Here is a 20,757-nt window from a genome sequence, read left to right on the forward strand (position 1 = left end):
GTCACACTCTCAATTACGAAGAAGTCAAATAATTTCAAATTTGATCAGATTTATATAACAATTGTAATATTTATATTACCAAATAGATTCAGTATGAAAATATATTACATGGTTATTCTACTGATACTTATTTTGTAATATAAATATGAAAGAAATCGGTGCTCGTAGCCTAAGAGGGGGAGGGTGAATTAGACCTTTTTTAAAACCTTAACATATGGCTTAACTAGTTTGTACAAACCATAAACTAGAACATGCTATCTAGACGTGCAACTAGCGTTCTTCTAGTGACAAAACCTCATCCTAAAGAGTTTTGCAGGCTATGGCCAATCCAAGATACTACTCTATAAATATAAAGGCACACAAGATTGCAAGTATGAAATGCGGAAGCTTAAAGAAAGGGATGAGGGGAAGCAAACTCTTGAAGTGCGGATTTATCCCGTGATATCAGTAGGCATAAAGTCATCCCTACTCCACATTGTTGAAGCACTCACTAAGAGTATTGTTTCCCGGTCAACGAGTCTTTTCCGGGACTCTTCCTGATTCGCCACGAAGGTTTAACCACCAAAGCTATCCCCAAGTCCCCAGTCATCTCGATAGCATCACTACTAAGGAGCTTCTCCATGAAGAAAGGGGGTCTCCACGTCCCCCGCACAAAGCCATGGTCGCTGCTCAACACCAAGTCGGAGGGTCGATGACTTGCCGACAAGCCACCAAAGACTCCAACGGACCGGCACACCGAGGTACAATCTTGAGGTTCACTCAAGAATCAGCACAATGTCACAACATCTTGCTCTCGCACTCTCTCTAGAGCTAGCCTAGCACTACACCTCACAAAGCTTGTGCTAAACCAGGATTTGATCAATATGCACTTGGATGGCTTGGAGATCTTCTTCAGTGTTTCTTTAGCTTCTCACGAACTCTAACAGCCTCAAATGACTCAGGATGAGGCTTTATATAGGCTAGAGATCCACTCCTAGCCGTTACGCTTTTTTCCTGAAAAACATAAAGCGTCGATTAAACCGATCGCCACCGTCGGTTTAACCGGTCACAAATAGCCTGCCCACTAGCCGTTGAACTCCAACTGCCATCTTCTGCTGACATCATTGCACCGACGATCGTCATTTCAACTGGTGCTGAAGACTTTGCTTAGGAACCCTTCTGAAACCAAAATATACATACTGAGTAACCACAACACACTTGCACCGGTATCTTTTTTTGCACCATCAGTTTAACCGGTGCCTCTGTCGTTTCTTCACTTGATTGCCATATCATCTCCTTATTGCATTGACACCTTCATTCTTATAGCGTCGTCATTCTTATAGCGTCGGTTCAACCGGTGCTACTTGGATTTTTTCACTTGATCGCCATATCAACTCACCAAACCACCGACCCGTTATAAATTCATGTTGTTGGTTTAACCGACACATGTAATCATGCTGAACTTTGTCCAAATCATCTCGGCTGTCATTTAGACCATCTTGAACATTTTAATAGCGATTTTCACTGCAACTTGAACATCTTGACAGTGACTTGGACCATCTTATATATGAATTGGACTCCATCCATAGAATCTAAAAATTCTGAGATTACAAACTCGTTAGTCCCATTGACTATTGAGTATGTTATCACATAATCACCAAATAATAATGATGACCTAATGGAGCTATGTTCCTTACAAAATATCAACTATTTTATATAAATTTGATTAAATTTAAAATTATTTGACTTTTTGTAAGCGAGAGTTGATTTTTTTAAGGATGCAGGGACCGAGGGAGTACAATAAATGCACGTATATTTGCATAGGCGTTTCTAGGACTACAAATTCGTCGAGTCCTTACTAGTTCACTTCCATTTGAGCATGGGAAGGCACGTGAGATTCGGAGCGCATAGAAAAAATCCAAAAAAAAAGCAGCTTTGTTCCAATAACTAAGCTGCCCCTTATGCACATCCTCCAACTCCAAACTCGAACATCAAGCACTCAGAGCACTCGGTACAAACCAAACGCACGTCAACGTTGATCTCTCACTCCCCGTAGAACACCTTCTCGAAGCACTGCAGGTACTCGGGCTCCAGCCCGAAGAGCACGGCTATGCCGTCGTCCTTGTTGGCGCGCTGGGTCACGTAGGCCGTGCCGCTGCCGAACATCTGCGCCGGCGCCACGAACCGCGGCGCGCCCCAGCCGAAGTCGGCGTCGTACATGGGCATCCCCAGCCAGCTGACCACCCACAGGTCCGTCTCCGGCATGAGCTGCCCGCGCGCCGCCTGGCTGCCCTTCTCGGACTCCACCTCCAGGTAGTCCACCACGGAGCGCACGTAGGCGTCGTCCACGCGGTCGACGGCGTCCTTGATCGCCTGCGCCACGAACCCGAGCGGGCGCGCCAGCACGTCCTCCACCCGGGTGGTGACGAGGTCCCGCACGATGGCGTTCCCGAAGTAGCTCCGCGGGAGCGGCGGGCGGAGGCGGTGGCGGACGTTGGCCGGCACGCGGAGCCGCGTCTCGGCGCCTGCGGCGAGCCCGCGCGCGACGCACATGGCGCGCCAGAGGTGCGCGGTGACAGCGCAGTAGGTGGACACGCCGGGCGCGCAGCGGGACTTGATGTCGGCGAGGAGCTTCGGGGAGACGGAGTAGACGCGCGTGACGAAGGGCCGGGGCCGCCCGTTGAGCAGCGCCGGCGAGTAGACCGGGTGGTCGAAGGCCGGGCACGGCGGGGAGCGCGCGCGGAGGAGCGTCCGGTCGTGGAACGGCGGCGGGCCGCACGCGTCGGCGAGCTCGAGGCCCCGGGCCACCCCCGTCCAGGTCTGGATGAAGTGGAACGCGCCCATGCCGTCCATGGTCACGTGGTGGATGCCCGTGCCCAGCACCACGCCGCCGCACTTGAGGAAGGTCACCTGCACGCATATCCGATCCACCTCCAAGGAATTAAAACAACGCCCCTACAGTACAATTTTTTCCCCTTGTTCGTCGCATGTAAAATTAAAGTTACTGCAGTTACTCAAGAACTCAGTTTCGATCAGCATATCTTGCTGAATTCGTGAGCGGATCTTTCATCCGTCATCGTGCTGAAGAAAAAACCCACTGCACGTGAGACTGTTCTGACAGGTCTCGATCTCAAGCTGCCAGTGCAGATTGAACAAACTCCAGTACGTGACTTTCCCTATGAATGAAATGCGTAAACAGTATCGACCATAAACTACTCGAAAATGTCCAAATAAAATGACACCAGTGCTGATGTGGCGACTTCGAAAGAGATCAGATCAGACGTGACCTCTCCTAAACTACTTGCGGATAAACAGCTATCAGATAAGTGTTCATAATCCAGACGCTGCGCATGAGAGAGATACGGCGGCACCGTAAGTCAAACACAAGTATTATTCCTACCCCAAGTTGGCAATTTGGATGGGTTTACAGCGGCTGGGTATTCGTGTTTGTTTTTCCCGGTGCCCACGAGTTACGCACGCCGCGGGTGTCAGGCTCACCGCCCATCCTTCTTCGCATGTCATCGTCATGTTAAAAATAAAATAAAAAAAGCCTATTCTCGGGTGTCCATTTCTCCATCACTGCAGCCTTTATTTCCTTTTAATTTTGTCTTATTTGGGGGGCCGCCGGTAGAATTCCGCGCGCATGTGTCCTAATCGTGTGAGTTCATCGATCGGATAATTATGATAGGCGTTGGCACGCTATACTGATTTCAATGGCTGCAATTAATTACCTCTCCCTGTGGCATGGACGCATGCAATAATGCAGATGCAAATCTACACGTCGCCGGCAGATGCACTGCACCAATAGGATCGCAGAGCACCGACACGTAGCCAGCTAGTAGCTTTGTACGGTCACCAACTTGTTACAAGGACCATGTAGTGCTGTACTAGTAGGTCACATGGGCTGTGTTTCTGTTGACGCCAAACTTCTCCGTGCTCTCATGCTGTGGGAGCTTGATCATTTCCAAAAAAAAAACGGCCGGGGGAGGTTTGCCGTTATTTGTTGGTGACATTTTGGTCCGGGAATCACCACCACATAATATAGGGCAAAAAATGTTCGACCTACGTCTCCGATGTGTTTTGGCTGTGTACGGTTGCAGAGGCAAGTCACAGGTGCAGCGGCCGAGCACCACAGCATTTGTGATGGCGCAGTCGTGCTGCTGTCCAAAAATAATGCTCACAGTTTCGTTTCGGCCGGGTCTGCGTTTCACAATCAAGTACGTCGACGTCAAGGCTGTCCTCACCTATGGCCTAGAGGCTTTTTTTCCTTTTTTTCCAAAGTTTGTACGGTTCTTCATCGTAGAACCGCTCGTTCCGGCCAATTTAGCTGTCACTTCCCCCCTTTTTCCAAGTCTAAATGAAGTAATTCGACTTGAATTAACCTAGAAGCAGGAATCCCGTAACACTCACGCGTTCTAACCTCCGATCCCTCACATGAGCATGGCGGGCTGACGAACCAAAGCAATTCGTCTTGCTCTCTAGCAGACTCCATAGCCGTTTGACCGTTTCTACATGCCCGAAGCTAAAGCGCCAACTGATTACGTCCCGGGCTAAAGCTGAGCAGTTTTTTTTTAGAGTGACCAAGAAGCTAGCTATTGTTGATAAGGTCTGCAGAGAATTACGGTTGGCGATCGATCATGCGTGCCTCACCTGAAACATGGCCATGACGCAGGGCGGGTCGCCGGACGGCGCGAACGGCACGAACATCCGCCTGACCTCCGGCGACGGCTCGTAGTCCTGGAAGACGTCGTCGCCGGCGAAGTCGGCGCGGGCCACGGCGAAGAGCGCGCCCTCGGCGTTGCAGTCGATCTGCAGGCGCCCGCCCTCGCCCACGCCGAGCCGCCCGGCCAGCGGGTAGAACGGCACCAGCGCCCTGGCCAGCGCCGCCTTCAGCCGCGCCGGCGCGAAGAAGCCCTCGGGCGGCCCGTCCGTGGCGCCGCCGCCGCCCGCCGCCGCCGGCGCCGGGTAGTAGTAGACGAGCGGCGTGTGCGTCTTGGGCACGGCGAGGTCGAGGTTGGACAGCCACAGCTCCCGCCGCGGCGTGTCCTCGCTCGGCGCCACCAGCGTCGTCTCCACCACGTCAACCTTCATCGCGTGCGCCTCCCCCCTCCCTGGCTGCCTGCGCTGCTTGCTTGTGCTGTCCGTGAGACTGATGAGATGAGCCCCGCAAGTGGCGTTGTGTGTGCAGACGCTGCCAGTATTTGTAGACGACGGGCGGATCGGACAGAGGCCAGGCGCGCGGCATGGGCCGGATGGCCTGTGGGCCTCTGGTCCAGCTGCGCGCACGCTGTTTGAACAGAGACCACACCCTGCCAAACACATATATATACATATAAAATCACAACCACACGTCCGTGAGAAATTTCTGGGGGAGACGAGACGCGCCCCCACCGTTTCAATTAGCGGAACCAGCCACGTCAGGTAGTATTAGAGAGCTGCAGGACCACTAGCGAGAGCAGACGAAACTCCAGCGTAGCTCACTCGCCAGCAGCAGGGCCTAGGATTCCAAACGCAGAACATCTTGCCTCCTCAGTCTCGGATCGTTCTTGCAAACCAGCAGCAATTTCTCCCGCTAGTCTCCAAACCAGACCCACTCTTTTCAAGCGGCACTTTGACTTCCGTCAACCGATGGAGATGGAAAAAAACAAAGGTAACCAGTAAGAATTTGTTTGATCAATTGTTAATTTTTTAAAACATGACACACTGAGTGGTCTACGAAAATATATTACCTTCGTTCTTAAACATACAGCACCATCAATTTTTTCCTCATATTTTGAGCAATAATCTTTGCATACTCAATCAATTAAGTAAATGAGATAAATGCTACTAGATCTATTATCAAATGTATTTTAGGTTTGACTTGTCGATTTATCTATTTATTTGAATATCGATAGAAAAGTTAAACGAACGAAAAAGATTAGCGGTATTATATATTTATATAAAAACGGAGGTAGTAGTATGTACTGTATCCTACTGGAATCCTTCCGACAAAATTGCACACGTCCGAATCGTCCCCGGGAAACCCGTCACTTTCAGGAGCACCATAGATGTCTGTGTTCCCGTTCACCGTCCGGAGGCCAGAAATGTCTCCGGCATGCCGTGCACGTCAAGCTCGCACAGGAAACTCCACATCCGCGGCCTGGTCACTACGCTAGCTGGAAGTCTGGGACAGAGGTGAAAAATCGATTGTTTGCTTCTGCCGCGTAAACGTGGCAGTGAATCGAAGAGATCGCCGCGCCGATTCTTCAGCTGCCGTGGCGCGATCGCCGTGGTCGTCGCTTGCGAGTTCGGCGCTGGTCGTCGGTTGCATGTTCCACAGCTGCCGGCCGGTCGATCAGGGGAGGCGAGCAAGTAGTTGTGGCGGCCGCTGCGGGGCGAGTGCGAGGAGCGGCCCTTCACCGCACAATGTAGAACTCAACCCGCAGGGCGCGCACGGTGGCGCGTGCGGAGCCACGAGTGTACCGCGTGTTCTGCAGACAGAGATGACTAGTTGTTCTTCCCTGTCCGGAGGATCAGATCCTGGCTCTCGGCACCAAGGAGCGAGCTGGCGCCGTGGGCCGCGCGTGAGCGGTGAAGGGGGAGACGACGACAACGACGGAGGATCAGACTCGCGGCGCGCCAGCGGCCACGTACGAAGGTCGAAGGCAGCGTGTGGTCCCGTGCTTCCCTATTTAGCCGTAGCTGTCTGCGCGGATGAAGGCCAGCATGAGGCCATGATTTTCCTTATCGGGTCCTATAATTTCTTGGTGAGATCGAACCTTTCACGGCGGAGCGCGGGGCCGCGCGTGGGGGGCTCACCGGTGGCAGCGGCCTCGTTGGCAGCGGGGCCGCCGCGACTGCTCATCATCTCCCCGGCCGGCCGCGCCAACGTACGCCGGCGCCAACCACCACTCGTAATGTCGAGTAGGAGCGCTGTATTACTTATAATTACACGTGTTATGGCTGAGCTACCAACACCATTATGTGGTTGGTTGTTTGCAAGGATCGTAGCCGATGCAACATCAAGGTTACTCACGTGATCAGAACTTGATGGCTCGGCAGCGCACGTGAGGTGGGGGGAAGGTGAAGCCTCCTTGGATGCTGAATTGCCGACGATGGCCAGCGTTGGACGCCTGCTGGGACCATGTTGTGCTAGTCGTAGTAGCTAGTCTTGAAACTGGTGGGGCTAGCTCCTGCGGTGTGGCTTTTGGTCCAGCTCTGCCGGACGCGCTTGAACGGCACCAGCGCCCTGGCCGCACCGGCGTGAAGAAGCCCTCCGATCCCACGCCGGCGCCGGGCAGTAGGAGATGACCGGCGTGTGCGTCTTGGGCACGAGGCACGGCGAGCGCTGGTCGTCACTGCCGAGGTGAAGGACAATCAAGGACGGATTGCCATTTTCGCGATTGTTTTAGTTTTAGTCCTGAATCATTTTATTTCTGTTGCCCCTTGTTCTCAAAATTAATTGAATTTAGTTTTTACTTTCACCTAATTTTCTTCCCTGAACACACTGCTTTCTGATTTCATCGGTCCTATATTCAACTGAGACAAAAAAAACAAAATGCACTCGATTTTTTGTATAGTCACTCAGGAAAAGAAACATTTTTGTTAGACGTAATCCAAGCTACAGTACTTAAAGTGGCCAAGCTGCTGCTCTGGCCGCTTGGGCCGTAGCTCGCGTCTTGGCTTAGCTGCCTCACTTCTAAATGTTGATGCAGCCCAATATAGATCCATTCAAATCGGGAATTTTTTTAAAAAAAGGGTTAAAAAGAAATTTAAATTCAAAAAAAGGGTGCCGGTTTGGGAAATTTCGAAAAATGGGTACCTCCCGCCCAATGAAAGGGCGGGATGATGCATCCCGCCCATCCAACGGGCGGGGGGTCGGCGGGGGGAGGAAAACCTCTTCGCAGGGGCCTCTTTGCGAAAAGTCAGGCGACATCCCGCCCTTCCAACGGGCGGGGTGTCCTCCGAGGGGCCTCCCGCCCGTTGGGAGGGCGGGACGTGGGCCTCCCGCCCGTTGGTTGGGCGGGACGTTCTGGTGAGGGGCATCCCGCCCCCCAACGGGCGGGAGGCCCAACCCGCCCATCCAACGGGCGGGATGTCCCCCCCCCCCACTATTTAAGCCCCCACCCACCCCCTAATTCTCATAAAATTCATCAAAAATCAGAAAAAAGAAAAGGAGGAGAGGAGAGGAGGAGAGGAGAGGAAGCGGCGAAGCCCTGTCCACACGTCGGTTTGGAGGTATTATAATCGTATAATTATTAATTATTTTTACGAATATTTGTTAGGGTAGTTATACGTAGAATTCAGTATTTTGAATAGTTTTTAGAAATATTTGTTAGGATAGGTCTATTTTAAATAGTTTTGAGTATTTTAATAGTTGGTAGATATATTTCTTAGGCTAGTTATATTTTAAATAGTTTTTATAATTGCAGTAGTTTTTAGATATATTTTTTAGGGTAGTTATATTTCGAATAGGTTTCGGTATTTTGAATAGCTTTTAGAAATATTTCTTAGGGTAGTTATATTTTGAATAGTTTTATAATTGCAGTGGATTTTAGATATATTTTTTAGGGTAGTTATATTTCGAATAGGTTTCGGTATTTTGAATAGCTTTTAGAAATATTTCTTAGGGTAGTTATATTTTGAATAGTTTTTATAATTGCAGTAGTTTTTAGATATATTTCTTAGGGTAGTTATATTTTGAATAGTTTTTATAATTGCAGTAGTTTTTAGATATATTTCTTAGGGTAGTTATATTTTGAATAGTTTTTATAATTGCAGTAGTTTTTAGATATATTTTTTAGGGTAGTTATATTTCGAATAGGTTTCAGTATTTTGAATAGCTTTTACAAATATTTGTTAGGTTAGTTCTATTATAAATAGTTTATAGTATTTTCAATTGTTTGTAGGAATGTGTCTTACGGTACTTATATTTTTCATGCAGATATGGCGCAGACACCAGAGCTCCTTGACGCGCACATCGATGAACGGCACAGGTCGTACCTGGCTGCGGTGGAGGGGCAGGAGCTTCACGAGTTGCGCCCTCGTGTAGCAAAGGAGTTGTTGCACCTGGACGACCGCTGGCTTGACAGGTGATACTTTATATTTTTTTACGAAACTAATGTATAGCGTGTAAGATAATTGTAACCACAATGCAAAATATACAGGTTACGTGAGGCTGGTTTGCTGCCACTCGCACGTATGCTTCAGGCCGGCGACGGCCAAGACGGTGGCGCGAAGAAGCGGATGCAACTGGACCGCTCTCTACTTGCAGCGTTGGCGGACAGGTGGCGTCCGGAGACGCACACGTTCCACTTGCCGTGCGGGGAGAAGGCCCCCACACGTTCGTACCTGCTCGGGCTTCCCATTGCGGGTGAAGCTGTTGGCCCGGTTGCCGTGCCACCTTTTTGGAGGGTGGAGCTGCAGGAGCGGTTTGGTCCAGCGAACCCGCCACTTGTTGTGAACGTACCTGATTTGCCCGGCCCCGCCAAGAGTTGGGTAATACAATTTAGGGTAAGTCCAGTTATTTTTTATTTAATTTAATTGAATCATATGTGAGTACCTCTAACTTTTGAACAAATATATTACAGGCTCAGGATCTGCACCCTCTGGCTGGGCAGTACGAGGTGTCACGATACCTGGAGGCGTATCTGTTATGGTTGTTCGGCTGGACTCTTTTCTGCAACTCTACCGGCAATTACGTGGACAAGGTGCTCATGCAATACGCGCGCGCGATTGCGGATGCGGAGCCGGGCCAGGTACCTGGGTGGAGCTGGGGATCGGCAGTGCTTGCTGCGACGTACCGAGGTCTTTGCCAGGCCTGTTTGAAGACGGAGAGGACTGCCGTCATCACAGGCTGCCCACTTCTGCTGCAGCTATGGTCGTACGAGCGATTCGCCATAGCACGTCCCCTAATCAGCGAAGAGCCTTATCCACCCGAGATGTACGGGATGTGGGACGAGGATAGCCCCACGATGGGTTCGCTTTGGACCGATCGACGGGTAAGTTCTTTTAAGCTATTTAATTTACTGTTGTACGTTTCTGTATACGAGGAGTACCGATGCAGTTGTGTAATTTTTTCAGATGAGCTGGGCACATCGGCAGGTCCGAAAAGCATACCCTCAGTTCGTGTCCGAATTTGATCGGATGCGGCCACAGGATGTCATCTGGACACCGTACACCGCTGCGGCTATCCAGACACGTGCGCCGCATGGGTTGTCTTCCCTCTGCACGCGTGACGAGGAGTACTGGCTGACTAAGGCGAACCTAGTGTTCGATATTCTCGTCGAGCCGTACTGCATCGAGCGTGTGATGAGACAGTTCGGGCGACGACAGCAGTTTCCTCTCGTACCTCGAGCGTTCCAGGCCGTGCCGCGCAACGTACACGAGTAAGTTTGTGATAACACGTTTTGTATGACTTATATATTCGTTATCATAAAGCAATGTTGAATTTCAAATGTTCGCAACAGATATTCGCGCAGGGGATATCATGCCAATGAGGTGAACTGGGTCGTCAAGATGCAGGAGTACGTGCAAGGGTGGCTTCACGCACGTGACGATGTGTGGGACGAATGGCACCCACACACGGACGCGTCATACGACGCATACCTCCGCTGGTACCTCCTTCGCACGCGTCCGTACGTCACTCGTTCACGTATTCATGACGCGGAGGATCAGCACCAGCCGACCATTTCTGACACGTATCCCTCGTACCGTGATGAGGACCACCGTGGCGCGGTACGTGTTTCGCAACTTGAATTATTAAATCTTTTTTCTAAAAGATCGATACCAATAGTAATCTGCATCCCATTACGTATGCAGATCGATCTGATCAACTTCGCGGAGGTCGAAGCTACATCTCAGATCACGTTGATTGAACGTGGAGTGCGTGTACCGGAGGCACAGTACAAGGACAGCTTCCGTAAGATTCAAGACAGCTTGACGCGAGCGTTACGTGCACTGACGTGTCGCGGCAGAGACGACGTGGGGACCTCCAGTTCATCTCATGTGTCCGCCCACGTGTACACAGCTGGCCCGTCGACCTCTACAGCACCGCACGCAGCGTCCAGCGGTACTGCCGCTAGTTCAAGCTGTAAGTTCTTCATAATTGCCATTTCAATCACCTATGATTTACACGACTAATTTCATTTCTTTTTGTAGTCATGCACTCGACGGCAATAGGACCTCCTCCTGCAAGAATGGAGCCTCAGACGTTTGGCGCCTATGCTCCAGGAACGTCTCTCCCGTCAGGCTCGAGGCCAGCTGCACCGTACTCTTATGGCTATGCTCAGCATGCATGGTCGACGGGAGCTCCTGCATACGGTGGTCCATTCGGTGTGCCGGACTGGGACGACTGGGAGGGCGGCTCCGCCACTTGGTCAGAGCTGGTGGGCGGCGGCGCCGAGCCTGACATCATTGGTCCATCCCAGACATATGACGCTCCAGGTGCACAGTCCCAGGATGACCCCTTCACACCTGCACCTCCTCCGCCTCGTCCTCACCGTGCTCCAGATGCATTTACGTACTCGGAGGACCACATACGCCGACGGCCTAGGACTAGGGGCGGGAGGCCCAAGAGAGCGCGAGGTCCGGGACATGCGGAGTAGATACTCCTGATTTGGTGAACTTTTTATATTTGAACTGTTTTTTAATGATACTATTTTCTTTTTAATCGGTTGATCTATCGTACTGTCGTAATATTCGGATTCTACGTTGCAAAACGTTATCGTTTAACCATCTTCATACGAATTTTAGATACAGCAATATTCTTCGTAAAATTGAATTAAAATTTTATATGTACACAAAAGAATATGGCGAATCAATATTGCATTTGAAAACAGTCTGAATTTCAAATAGATTGTAAATCATAAATTCCAAAGGAAAATAAAAAAAAATGGCTCTAAACATCCCGCCCACTGACCGGGCGGGATGCCTCCCGCCCACTGGCCGGGCGGGATGCTCCCTCAGGGACCCCTTCGCGAATAAGAAAAGTTTTTTATTCGCGAAGGGGCCCTCGGGGGGGCCTGGAAAAAGCTTTTTGAGCATCCCGCCCGCTGGTTGGGCGGGATGTCCCCGGCCCCACGCCTCCCGCCCGATGATCGGGCGGGAGGCACCCATTTTTCAAATTTTTCTCAACTGCCACCCCTTTTTCGAATTTTAATTTTTTTTAAACCCTTTTTTAAAAAAAATTCTTCAAATCGGCACATAAAAGTTGCTCAAGAGTCAAGTCCTTGGGCTGGCCCATGTGTGCTTTTTAAAAAAAATATTGAATCGGCGCAAGAATAGCCTACTAGGTATTAACAAAGACGAAAGGCCTGCTTGGTTGGCTACTAAAATTTGCCATGCCAAATTTTAACCTACTAGATAGGAGTATTAATAAACCTTAGGGATACATATACTATATAGGGTGGCCGGGTGGGCCATGGCCCACCGTAATTTTTGGAGCCAAGGGATACATATACTTAGTTATTCATTTAATAATAAAATATATATGCAAATTTTAGACTTAACAATTAATTTTAAGATATTTAAAATTGTAAGACACCTTATCACTATATTATCAGATATTATTGATGAGTTCTATACTTGTATAGAATGATATATTTGCTGTGATGAAAATTTTATGTCACTTTGGACCACCTAACCTAAAATTCTAGGTACGCCATAAGTGACTAGTAGGTGCTGGCGTGACAGTACGATGAGTTTTTTTTAATGGTCACCAAGGGGGAGAGCATCCCCACCTGAATTGTATTCAAATGGTGTGGCAAACCACAGATTAAAGATCTTATTTTTTAGAAAAATAAGATAAAATCTTACAATACTCGGTTAATTTAGAAAAATCAGATCAAAATCTGATAACCTACGTAGCTAAACTAGATCAACACACCTTAGCCTAGCCCATGGGCCAGATTGCAGCATAACCTCGGATAAACACGGTACGACGAGTTAGTGTTGCTGGGAGCTGCTACGTGGGCTGCCAAGTGGAGAAACGGATGGTGCATTGGTGCTACGGGCCTAGGGCCGGCCATGTGGTTGAAAAGCCATAGGTGTGCAAGGTACTAGTGTGTTGCTGCTTTATTATTAGCAACGAAAAAAAATAATGCTACCCGTAGTCGCTCTTGGTCAGTAGTGGATGCTCAAAACTACAAAAGCTTTGTCGATTTGCACGGATACTCCATGACCAACCACGTGACCTGAACATGTTTCAACAATGACATGTAACAAGAACCCCGGCCGGTATTATTTTCTGCAAGATTTCTTGGGGATAATTATCTCGAATATGTGTGCTCCTTTTTCTTTCTGATACATGCGTGCTATTTTTTGACGAAAAAATGATAAATGCAGAAGATCCAAGAAATTCAGTCACTGTGCTGAGTGCTACTGCTATGAATAGGTTCGTAGACCCTTGGTAGCTGGTTACCATTTTGAATTAAATTGGCCGTTTCATTTCCCTCTCCCGCTGGCAGAAAACAGAGGTTTACCTGCAGCTGCAACAGTTGAATACTTGAATTTAGTTAACAGTTAACTAGCTTACAAAGATGCACCCCCGCCCGGCGTTGTGAGTTTGTGAGTGGCACTCGCTGCTCTTGCCGTGCGCGCCTTCTTCGCCATTCGCCTACATATACTCGCCCCACCCACACGCATATCGAGGAAGCAAACACCACTTGGCTGCTCAAGCTCAGACCTCAGAGTACCCTCGCCTCTGCGTGGTCACCGTGGGCGTGGCCTGGTCGGAACGTGCGACAGGCAGAGGGAGAGGGAGAGATGATGAAGCAGGCGGAAGTGGTGGTGGTGGAGACGGCGCTGGTGGCGCCGAGCAAGGAGACGCCGGGGCAGCCGCTGTGGCTGTCCAACCTCGACCTGGCCGTGCCGAGGACGCACACGCCGCTCGTCTACTACTACCCGGCGGCGCCCGAGCAGTTGCAGGGCCAGGGCGCTGCCGCCGCGGGCACGGGCTCCTTCGCGCCGGACCGGCTCAAGGCCGCGCTGGCTGGGGCGCTGGTGCCGTTCTACCCGCTCGCCGGGCGGCTCGGTGCCGGCCCGGACGGGCGGCTGCAGATCGACTGCAGCGGCGAGGGCGCGCTCTTCGTCGTCGCCAGGGCGGACCTCACCGGCGAGGAGATCTTTGAGGACTACGAGCCGTCGCCAGAGATCCGGAGAGCTTTTGTGCCGTCGGCGCAGCCCGGCGAGGCGTCCTGCCCCATGGCCATGTTTCAGGTTTGACGATGAGCAAAACAACTGTCTATAACGATCTTAGCTTTTGCGAGCAACAACTTCTTTTTTCGGCAAACGGAAAGTGACTCGTGATTTAGACCGTTCAGCTGGAGATCTCTGAGGAAAAAAAAAGAGTTAATGAATTTCAGCATCATAGATGAACGAAACGCTCACGTGCATCAGAATTGAGACATTGTTACAGCCGTGTGATGTTAATCTGGACGATGCTTGCTTGCAGGTGACTTTCCTCAAGTGTGGCGGCGTGGTGCTGGGCACCGGCATCCACCACGCGGTGATGGATGGCGTGGGCGCGTTCCAGTTCATCCAGACGTGGGCGGGGCTGGCCAGCGGCCTCGACGCCGCCGAGGCGTGCGGGCCGGTGCCGTTCCACGACCGGACCCTCCTCCGCGCGCGGCGGCCGCCGTGCCCAACCTTCGACCACTTCGTCTACTCCCCGGCCTTCCTCAGCGGCCGCCCGCGGCCCTTCGTCACCCGCGTCTTCCCCGTCTCCCCCAAGCTCCTCGCCGACCTCAAGTCCCGCTGCGGGGCCGGCGTGTCCACGTACTGCGCCGTCACCGCGCACCTCTGGCGCTGCGTGTGCGTCGCGCGCGGCGCCGCGCCGGGCGCGGACACCCGCCTCGGGCTGCCGGCCAACGTCCGCCACCGCCTGAGCCCGCCGCTCCCGCGCAGCTTCTTCGGCAACGCCGTCGTGCGCGACCTCGTCACGGCCCGGGTCGGCGACCTGCTGGGCAGCCCGCTCGGGTCCGTGGCGGAGACGATCAAGAGGGCGGTGGACGGCGTGGGCGACGCGTTCGTGCGGTCGGTGCTGGACTACCTGGAGCTGGAGCTGGCGAAGAAGCGAGGCGACGACGACAGCTCCCGGGCGGCGAGCGAGCAGCTCGTGCCGGCGTCCGACCTGTGGGCGGTGAGCTGGCTGGGGATGCCCATGTACAGCGCCGACTTCGGCTCGGGCGCGCCGCGGTTCGTCGCGCCGGCGCAGATGTTCGGCGTCGGCACGGCGTACATGACCCCCTGCGCCAACAGGGACGACGACATCACCGTGATCTTCTCGATGGAGGCCGAGCACATCGACTGCTTCGAGAAGGTCTTCTACGGGGAATGAATTGAAACAGCGAGCCTCGTGATAAAAATTTTATTTTCTGCTTTTAATTTATCCATGTAAAAGAGCAGCATTATCAGGTTGAATCCACATAATCGCCCTAAATTAAGCTTGTACGATCTCTTGTTTACGAGGAAATGCTATCTATCGGGTGCGGTTTGATTTCTGGCGACAAATCTGCACCCTTGGATCCCGATAGGGCAGCACTAAGCGTGACATTTTTCCTCCCGCTCCGGCTCCAGTTCATCTTATTTCAACATACTAGTTATTTTCTAAAAAAATATGCTACTACCTTCGTTCCAAATTATAGATTATTTTAGCAAACTTAGATGCATAAATTTTGCTATAAATTTAGATATAATGTATATCTAAATGTATTGCAAAATCTATGCATCTAGATTTGCCAAAAAAATCTACATTTTAAAACGGAAGGAGTAGTTATTTAAAAACTGGCAGAGAGTGCTCTGCCAAATACCTAGCATGTTGAAATCATATGTACGCAGATCCGCCAGAGACGCATATGCTTCCTTCTCAGATCGTATTGCTTCAGATCTCTAGTGTAATATCCCAAAATTTTTCCAGAATGTTACAAGTTCAAAAAGTATGAATTTTAAAACTTCTTGTGCAATGTGCTAATAGGTAGAATCGAATGTAAGAATGGCTTCTCTCTATCTCAAATTCCTAGTAAATAAAATTTAATGTGAGTTAAAATTTAATTTGAGTTAAGGATCGTAATGTTAGTGTGAAATAAGTTGGAGTTTTTTTGGATTTATTTGAACCCTCCTTGTTTCAGAAATATTTGATTGGTTTTTGCTTGAATTGGGTGAAAGTTAATTTAAATTCAGCCATTCAAATTAACTTCAATTACTAACCTAACCCTAACCCGAACTCACTATCTATCCAAACCTTAGACCTACCCTAACTCAGGCCAGCCTGACTCGAGACCTAACCCCCAACCAGGATCCAACTCGGCCCGCTACCAAACACACACACACAACCCATCACAGCTGCCCGCGCCGCTCCTGCCTTTGGTCTGTGCAGCCGCACGGTCCAGCCCGGCACGCCACGCACACCTGCCCGGTCCAGCACCACCTCACCCAGCGCCCTTTCCCTCGCGAGCCACTGACAGGTGGGGGCCACCCATCAGCTTTCTCGTTCCTCCCTTCGCCTCGTCTCCGCCTGACGCCGCCTCACCCACGCGCCTCTCGCACGCCGCTCTGCCCTCGCTCCACGACCGAGCCCAACAGCCGCGCCCCCGCCTGCATCAGCCACGTTGCCCGCGCTCACTTTTTGACCGCTCGCGTGCTCTCCTTAAACCCTAGCGGCTGCGCACGGCCGGATGCTCGCCACGTACCCCCGCGCCGTGACCCGAGTCCCCATCACCGTTCCTCTAGGCTCGAGCCTACCGCAAGCCCTAGCACCGCACCTATAAGAGCCCCCGCCGCCACGACCCGAAACCCTAGAGCCACCTAGGGTTTTCCCCATCTCCAACCCGCCGCCGCCGCTTCAAACGGGCAAGAGAGGGAGAAGAAGAAGGAGAAGCCGAGGAAGAGGACCAACGAAAAAGGATGTGCTGCTGCCGGAGCTCTGCTAGGCCCGCGCCCAATCGACTCCTTCAACGTTGCCGTGCTCCCTGCACAGCCTCAACTCGCTTGCGTCGACCCGCCATGGCACCACCCTCGCCTTCCCCAATCCTAACTGGTGGGCCGCCCCGCCGCCCTTCACCCTCCTTGTTACGACGGGCTCACCATCGTCGATCAAACTGCCGTAGAGCCTAGAACACTACCCTTCATCTTCTTGCAAGGGCCCCGCCACCGTTGCCTCCCCCTCGCCCGCCTTGCAGCCCAGCGCCGCCACGGTCCAGCCTCACCAGAGTGCCGCCCGTGCGCTGCGGCCGTGTCGCAACCTCAGCTAGACTGAGAGCTCACGCACGCGCTCACCCCCGACCACCTACCCTCGGCCCTAGCCTTGCCGCACCCCTCGTCGTCGTGGCCTTGGAGTGCAAGGTGCCCGCGCGTGTAAGTCTGTGCCTCGCCTCGGCCAAAAGGCCGGGACTTGGCCTCACCCAAACAAGTCCACCACCGCACCGTAGCCGTGCCATGCGGAGCCACCGCGTGCCGGTGCCACGACGTCGCGCACGCATCGAAGCCAGCCCTTGCGGGCGTTTTGCCGAACACCCACCATGCAAGACCTGCACAAACACCTCCTTTGCACACACGCACGTCCCCACCAACGCGAGCTGCACCGGATCTTCCCCAGCCACACAGGATCCCGCCAGAGACCGATGCTTGGACCCTGCTCATCAGGGCGATGCGCTGCTGACCTGCTGACCGTCCTCCTAGTGAGAGAGGAGAGTGAGGGATGGGCAAGTTGGGCTGTGGCTGGCCCGATTCGCCAGGCCGACCTGCTAGATCGTGGGCCGAGCCAGACCGAGACCGCCGTGAGCCAAGCCATGCCTGAGCCAGCCTGCGAGCCGGACTGCTTAACCGAGCTGAACCCTGAGCCGAGCCCGTCCGTTGGATCCAGCCAGCCTACGAGCCCTAGGCCGAGCCAACACCACAACCAAGTAGAGCCCATATGGGCCGAACGAGCTGGCCTCTTTGCTTCAGCCCAGTACGCCCGAGCCGCTCATCCTTTCCTTTATCTTTTCCTTTTGCGTACGCTGACACCTGGGTCCCACCTGTCGGTGCGACACCATGACTGACCAGTGGGTCCCACTGACTGTTGACCCGTTGACCGGTCAACGCTGATGTCAGCAGGGCCCACTGTTGATGTCAGCCAGGACTAACCTAGTGACGTCATGCTGGTGTTAGCATGCCTCGTGGCATGCTCTGGTGCTGCCTGTGTCATTTCTAGTGTTTTCTTTTTTTATAATCATTTATTAATTTCAGAAATAGGTTTTTCCTTATAAAATTCATAATAAATCAACCGAACCTTCGAAAAATATAAAACCAGTTTCACAATTCTTCTAAAATTATGATCTACCCGTTAGAGTAGGTTTTTTATGATTTGTATCTTATTTGAATATCCTTTTGTGCACTTTTGCACTTTGGCCCCCGTATTTATATGTATTTATGAACAGGACCCGTCGATGAAGAGCTGATCGACACCCAGGACTACCAGGGGAGCCGAGAAGACTACAAGAGAACCCATTTCACGCCCATCTTTGATTTGAATACCTATTAGCCATTGCTTGCTAGATATGCTATTGGTCCCTGGTGTTGCGATGAAATGAACCTGCATAGCCTATTTATTTACCTGAATTCCTTGCTATCCTATACACTTGATAAATATGAGATGCCTTGCTATGCTTTGCATGTGTATATGTGGTAATGGATAGATAGTCTTGGCGTGAGTGGAGAGACACTTCTGAGGAGTTGGTGCATAAGGCTTTTTAATCGGGAGCGAGCGAACTTAACTCGATCTTGGATCGGGGGCGTGGGGTGTGTATCTTGGCACACCCTATGGAGTACCTATGGCGGGTACAAGTTTGTGGTTACTTGGCTGAGGAGTTTGGGGCGCCAGTAATGGGTGTAGTTGCGGACCACAGCGGTGGAGATGCATATGACGAAGATGCTCGCTTTAGCAATTAAGGACCAGGTGAGAGTAACTATAATTTGTGGGACTATGTTAAGTGTGCACACCACTTACCGGTTATGCGGGTGGGCCTAGCCTGGGGCTAGCAAGTATGATACCAAGCCGGTTGTCACATCTGGTTTTGGAAAGGAACCGAATGCATCTCGTATGCACGCCAGGATCAAGTTCACACACATATGATAGACGATACAAGTTTATATCCGAAATAGTGTCATAATGAAAGAGATTATTAAGATACTTTATTACATAACCGAAAGTCTTAATCTTAAGCACACAAATAAATGTTTGTAACTAGTAGCGGACTTCAACTTCACAGGCAGATGACTGGGAGACATACGCCTAGAACTCCTCAAAATCTTCAGGGAACTTTAGACAATTATCTTGTTCTCAGCAGCATTGGTTTTAATCAAGCAAGCATGAGTACACTTATGGTTGGTACTCAGCAAGTGGAGTAAATTATATGACATGCAAGGTCAAAATCAAGGAAAAGCTGACATGGTTTGACTACAATAATAATTTTTAGTTAGCCTAATTTTTTTTAGCAAGTATTAACTAAGTGTAAGTAACAACAACATAAATAAAGAATATCAATTTAGATCATCTTCAAGTTCAATTATCATGTGAGGGTCCAAGCCGCTCTTAACCGTGAGCACGGCTGATATATAAGTTTTCACTCTGCAGAGGTTGTACATTTTACCCACAACTCGTGTTTCCCTTGATGCCTAGGTTTGCAAGGCCCTTAAACACTTTCGAGATAAGTGGCAGGGATTTACTACGAGGCCTTTAAAAAGATTTCCTAAGTTGCAACGGTCCGCTAAGGTTTCAGGATGCAGTGATCATAACCCTCCCTAATAAGAAAGACACCTTACCTAAGATCATATCTAAGCCTCAAAAGGATCAAGCTATACCCCACCCGCGCACCCCCCTTGCCCTTTTGGTAAGACCACTACAAGTTAAAGTTTCTAATTAATTAGTCAAGACCATAGCCATGTAGTATTATGGTTGCACTATTTTTCTGTGTGGTTCTCTATGTTCCACTTAATGCAATGATCTTAAAGTTTTCACCATAAAGGTATTCCAGAGCATGAAGTAAAATAAGTATAGAATAGTTTCCAAGTTATTCGACCATAAACCAAGTAGAAGCAACTAGTATAGCTACAACATAAAGTAAACAATCCAGGTGTAATCAAGGAAATTCAACACAAAACTAGGCATATCATTAGTTTAGGATCCATCATGTTATAGACACATGCATGCATATAAACTAAATGTATGTATATGAAAAGTTATTAGGATTGGAATATGATCAAGAAACACTTACCTTCTTCAAAGTACTGCTGCTGCTCAGGGATGTCTTCAAAGCCTTGCTCTTGCGGACCCTCGAACTACGCACCGTCTATCGCAACACACAAGTACATACAAACAAGCAAATATAATAAATAAGAAACAGTACACCATACAATGTAGACAGAGCAATACAACATTATAAGGCTCTGTACACGTCGCAAGGATCGCGTGAACGCGAGAATCGATAAAAACGGAGTTAAAATAGAGAAGTTATGGCTAAAATATGATTCCAGTGGCTTATTTGTAAAAGATTTAAAAATAAAAGGGCTTTGAACAAAAAAATCGAGGGCTAAAATATAAATAAACCTTAAATTTAGGGTTTAGATTGAAAATAGAGAGGCTAGGGGCGGTGGGTTCTATTTTATAAAAAGATAGGGGCTAAAATAGAAAAAAGGGTCTATTTGTAAATACTTTTGAACTGCGGTGGAGCACGGGTTGATTCTAATAAAAACGAGGGTCTTTTGCAAAAATACCTAGGGTTTGACCGGTATCAGTTCTGTTGACTCAGGTTAGATTAGAAA

At 50.4% G+C, this 20,757-nt stretch overlaps 2 protein-coding genes across 2 annotated transcripts; one reads left to right on the forward strand and one right to left on the reverse strand.

Annotated features, from left to right (window-relative positions):
• Positions 1-1,775: 1,775 nt before the first annotated feature.
• Positions 1,776-5,163, reverse strand: LOC112896968 (putrescine hydroxycinnamoyltransferase 1-like). The gene is made up of 2 exons (XM_025965108.1): positions 4,630-5,163; positions 1,776-2,889 (listed from the first exon to the last, which is right to left on the reverse strand). The coding sequence occupies exons 1-2, from the start codon at positions 5,068-5,070 to the stop codon at positions 2,023-2,025; spliced, it is 1,308 nt and encodes a 435-aa protein (XP_025820893.1). The 5' UTR covers positions 5,071-5,163; the 3' UTR covers positions 1,776-2,022.
• An 8,356-nt stretch (positions 5,164-13,519) lies between these two features.
• Positions 13,520-15,387, forward strand: LOC112897893 (putrescine hydroxycinnamoyltransferase 1-like). Its single transcript, XM_025966289.1, has 2 exons — positions 13,520-14,175; positions 14,411-15,387. The coding sequence occupies exons 1-2, from the start codon at positions 13,723-13,725 to the stop codon at positions 15,293-15,295; spliced, it is 1,338 nt and encodes a 445-aa protein (XP_025822074.1). The 5' UTR covers positions 13,520-13,722; the 3' UTR covers positions 15,296-15,387.
• Positions 15,388-20,757: the final 5,370 nt, after the last annotated feature.

Source organism: Panicum hallii, chromosome 6 (assembly GCF_002211085.1).
Source record: "Panicum hallii strain FIL2 chromosome 6, PHallii_v3.1, whole genome shotgun sequence".
Taxonomy (NCBI): domain Eukaryota; kingdom Viridiplantae; phylum Streptophyta; class Magnoliopsida; order Poales; family Poaceae; genus Panicum; species Panicum hallii.

Coding starts and splice junctions, on each gene's coding strand:
- LOC112896968 (XM_025965108.1), bottom strand. CDS start 5,070: ATGAAGGTTGACGTGGTGGAGACGACGCTGGTGGCGCCGAGCGAGGAC. Junction 2,890..4,629: donor GCGTCATGGCCATGTTTCAG/GTGAGGCACGCA, acceptor ATATGCGTGCAG/GTGACCTTCCTCAAGTGCGG.
- LOC112897893 (XM_025966289.1), top strand. CDS start 13,723: ATGATGAAGCAGGCGGAAGTGGTGGTGGTGGAGACGGCGCTGGTGGCG. Junction 14,176..14,410: donor GCCCCATGGCCATGTTTCAG/GTTTGACGATGA, acceptor GCTTGCTTGCAG/GTGACTTTCCTCAAGTGTGG.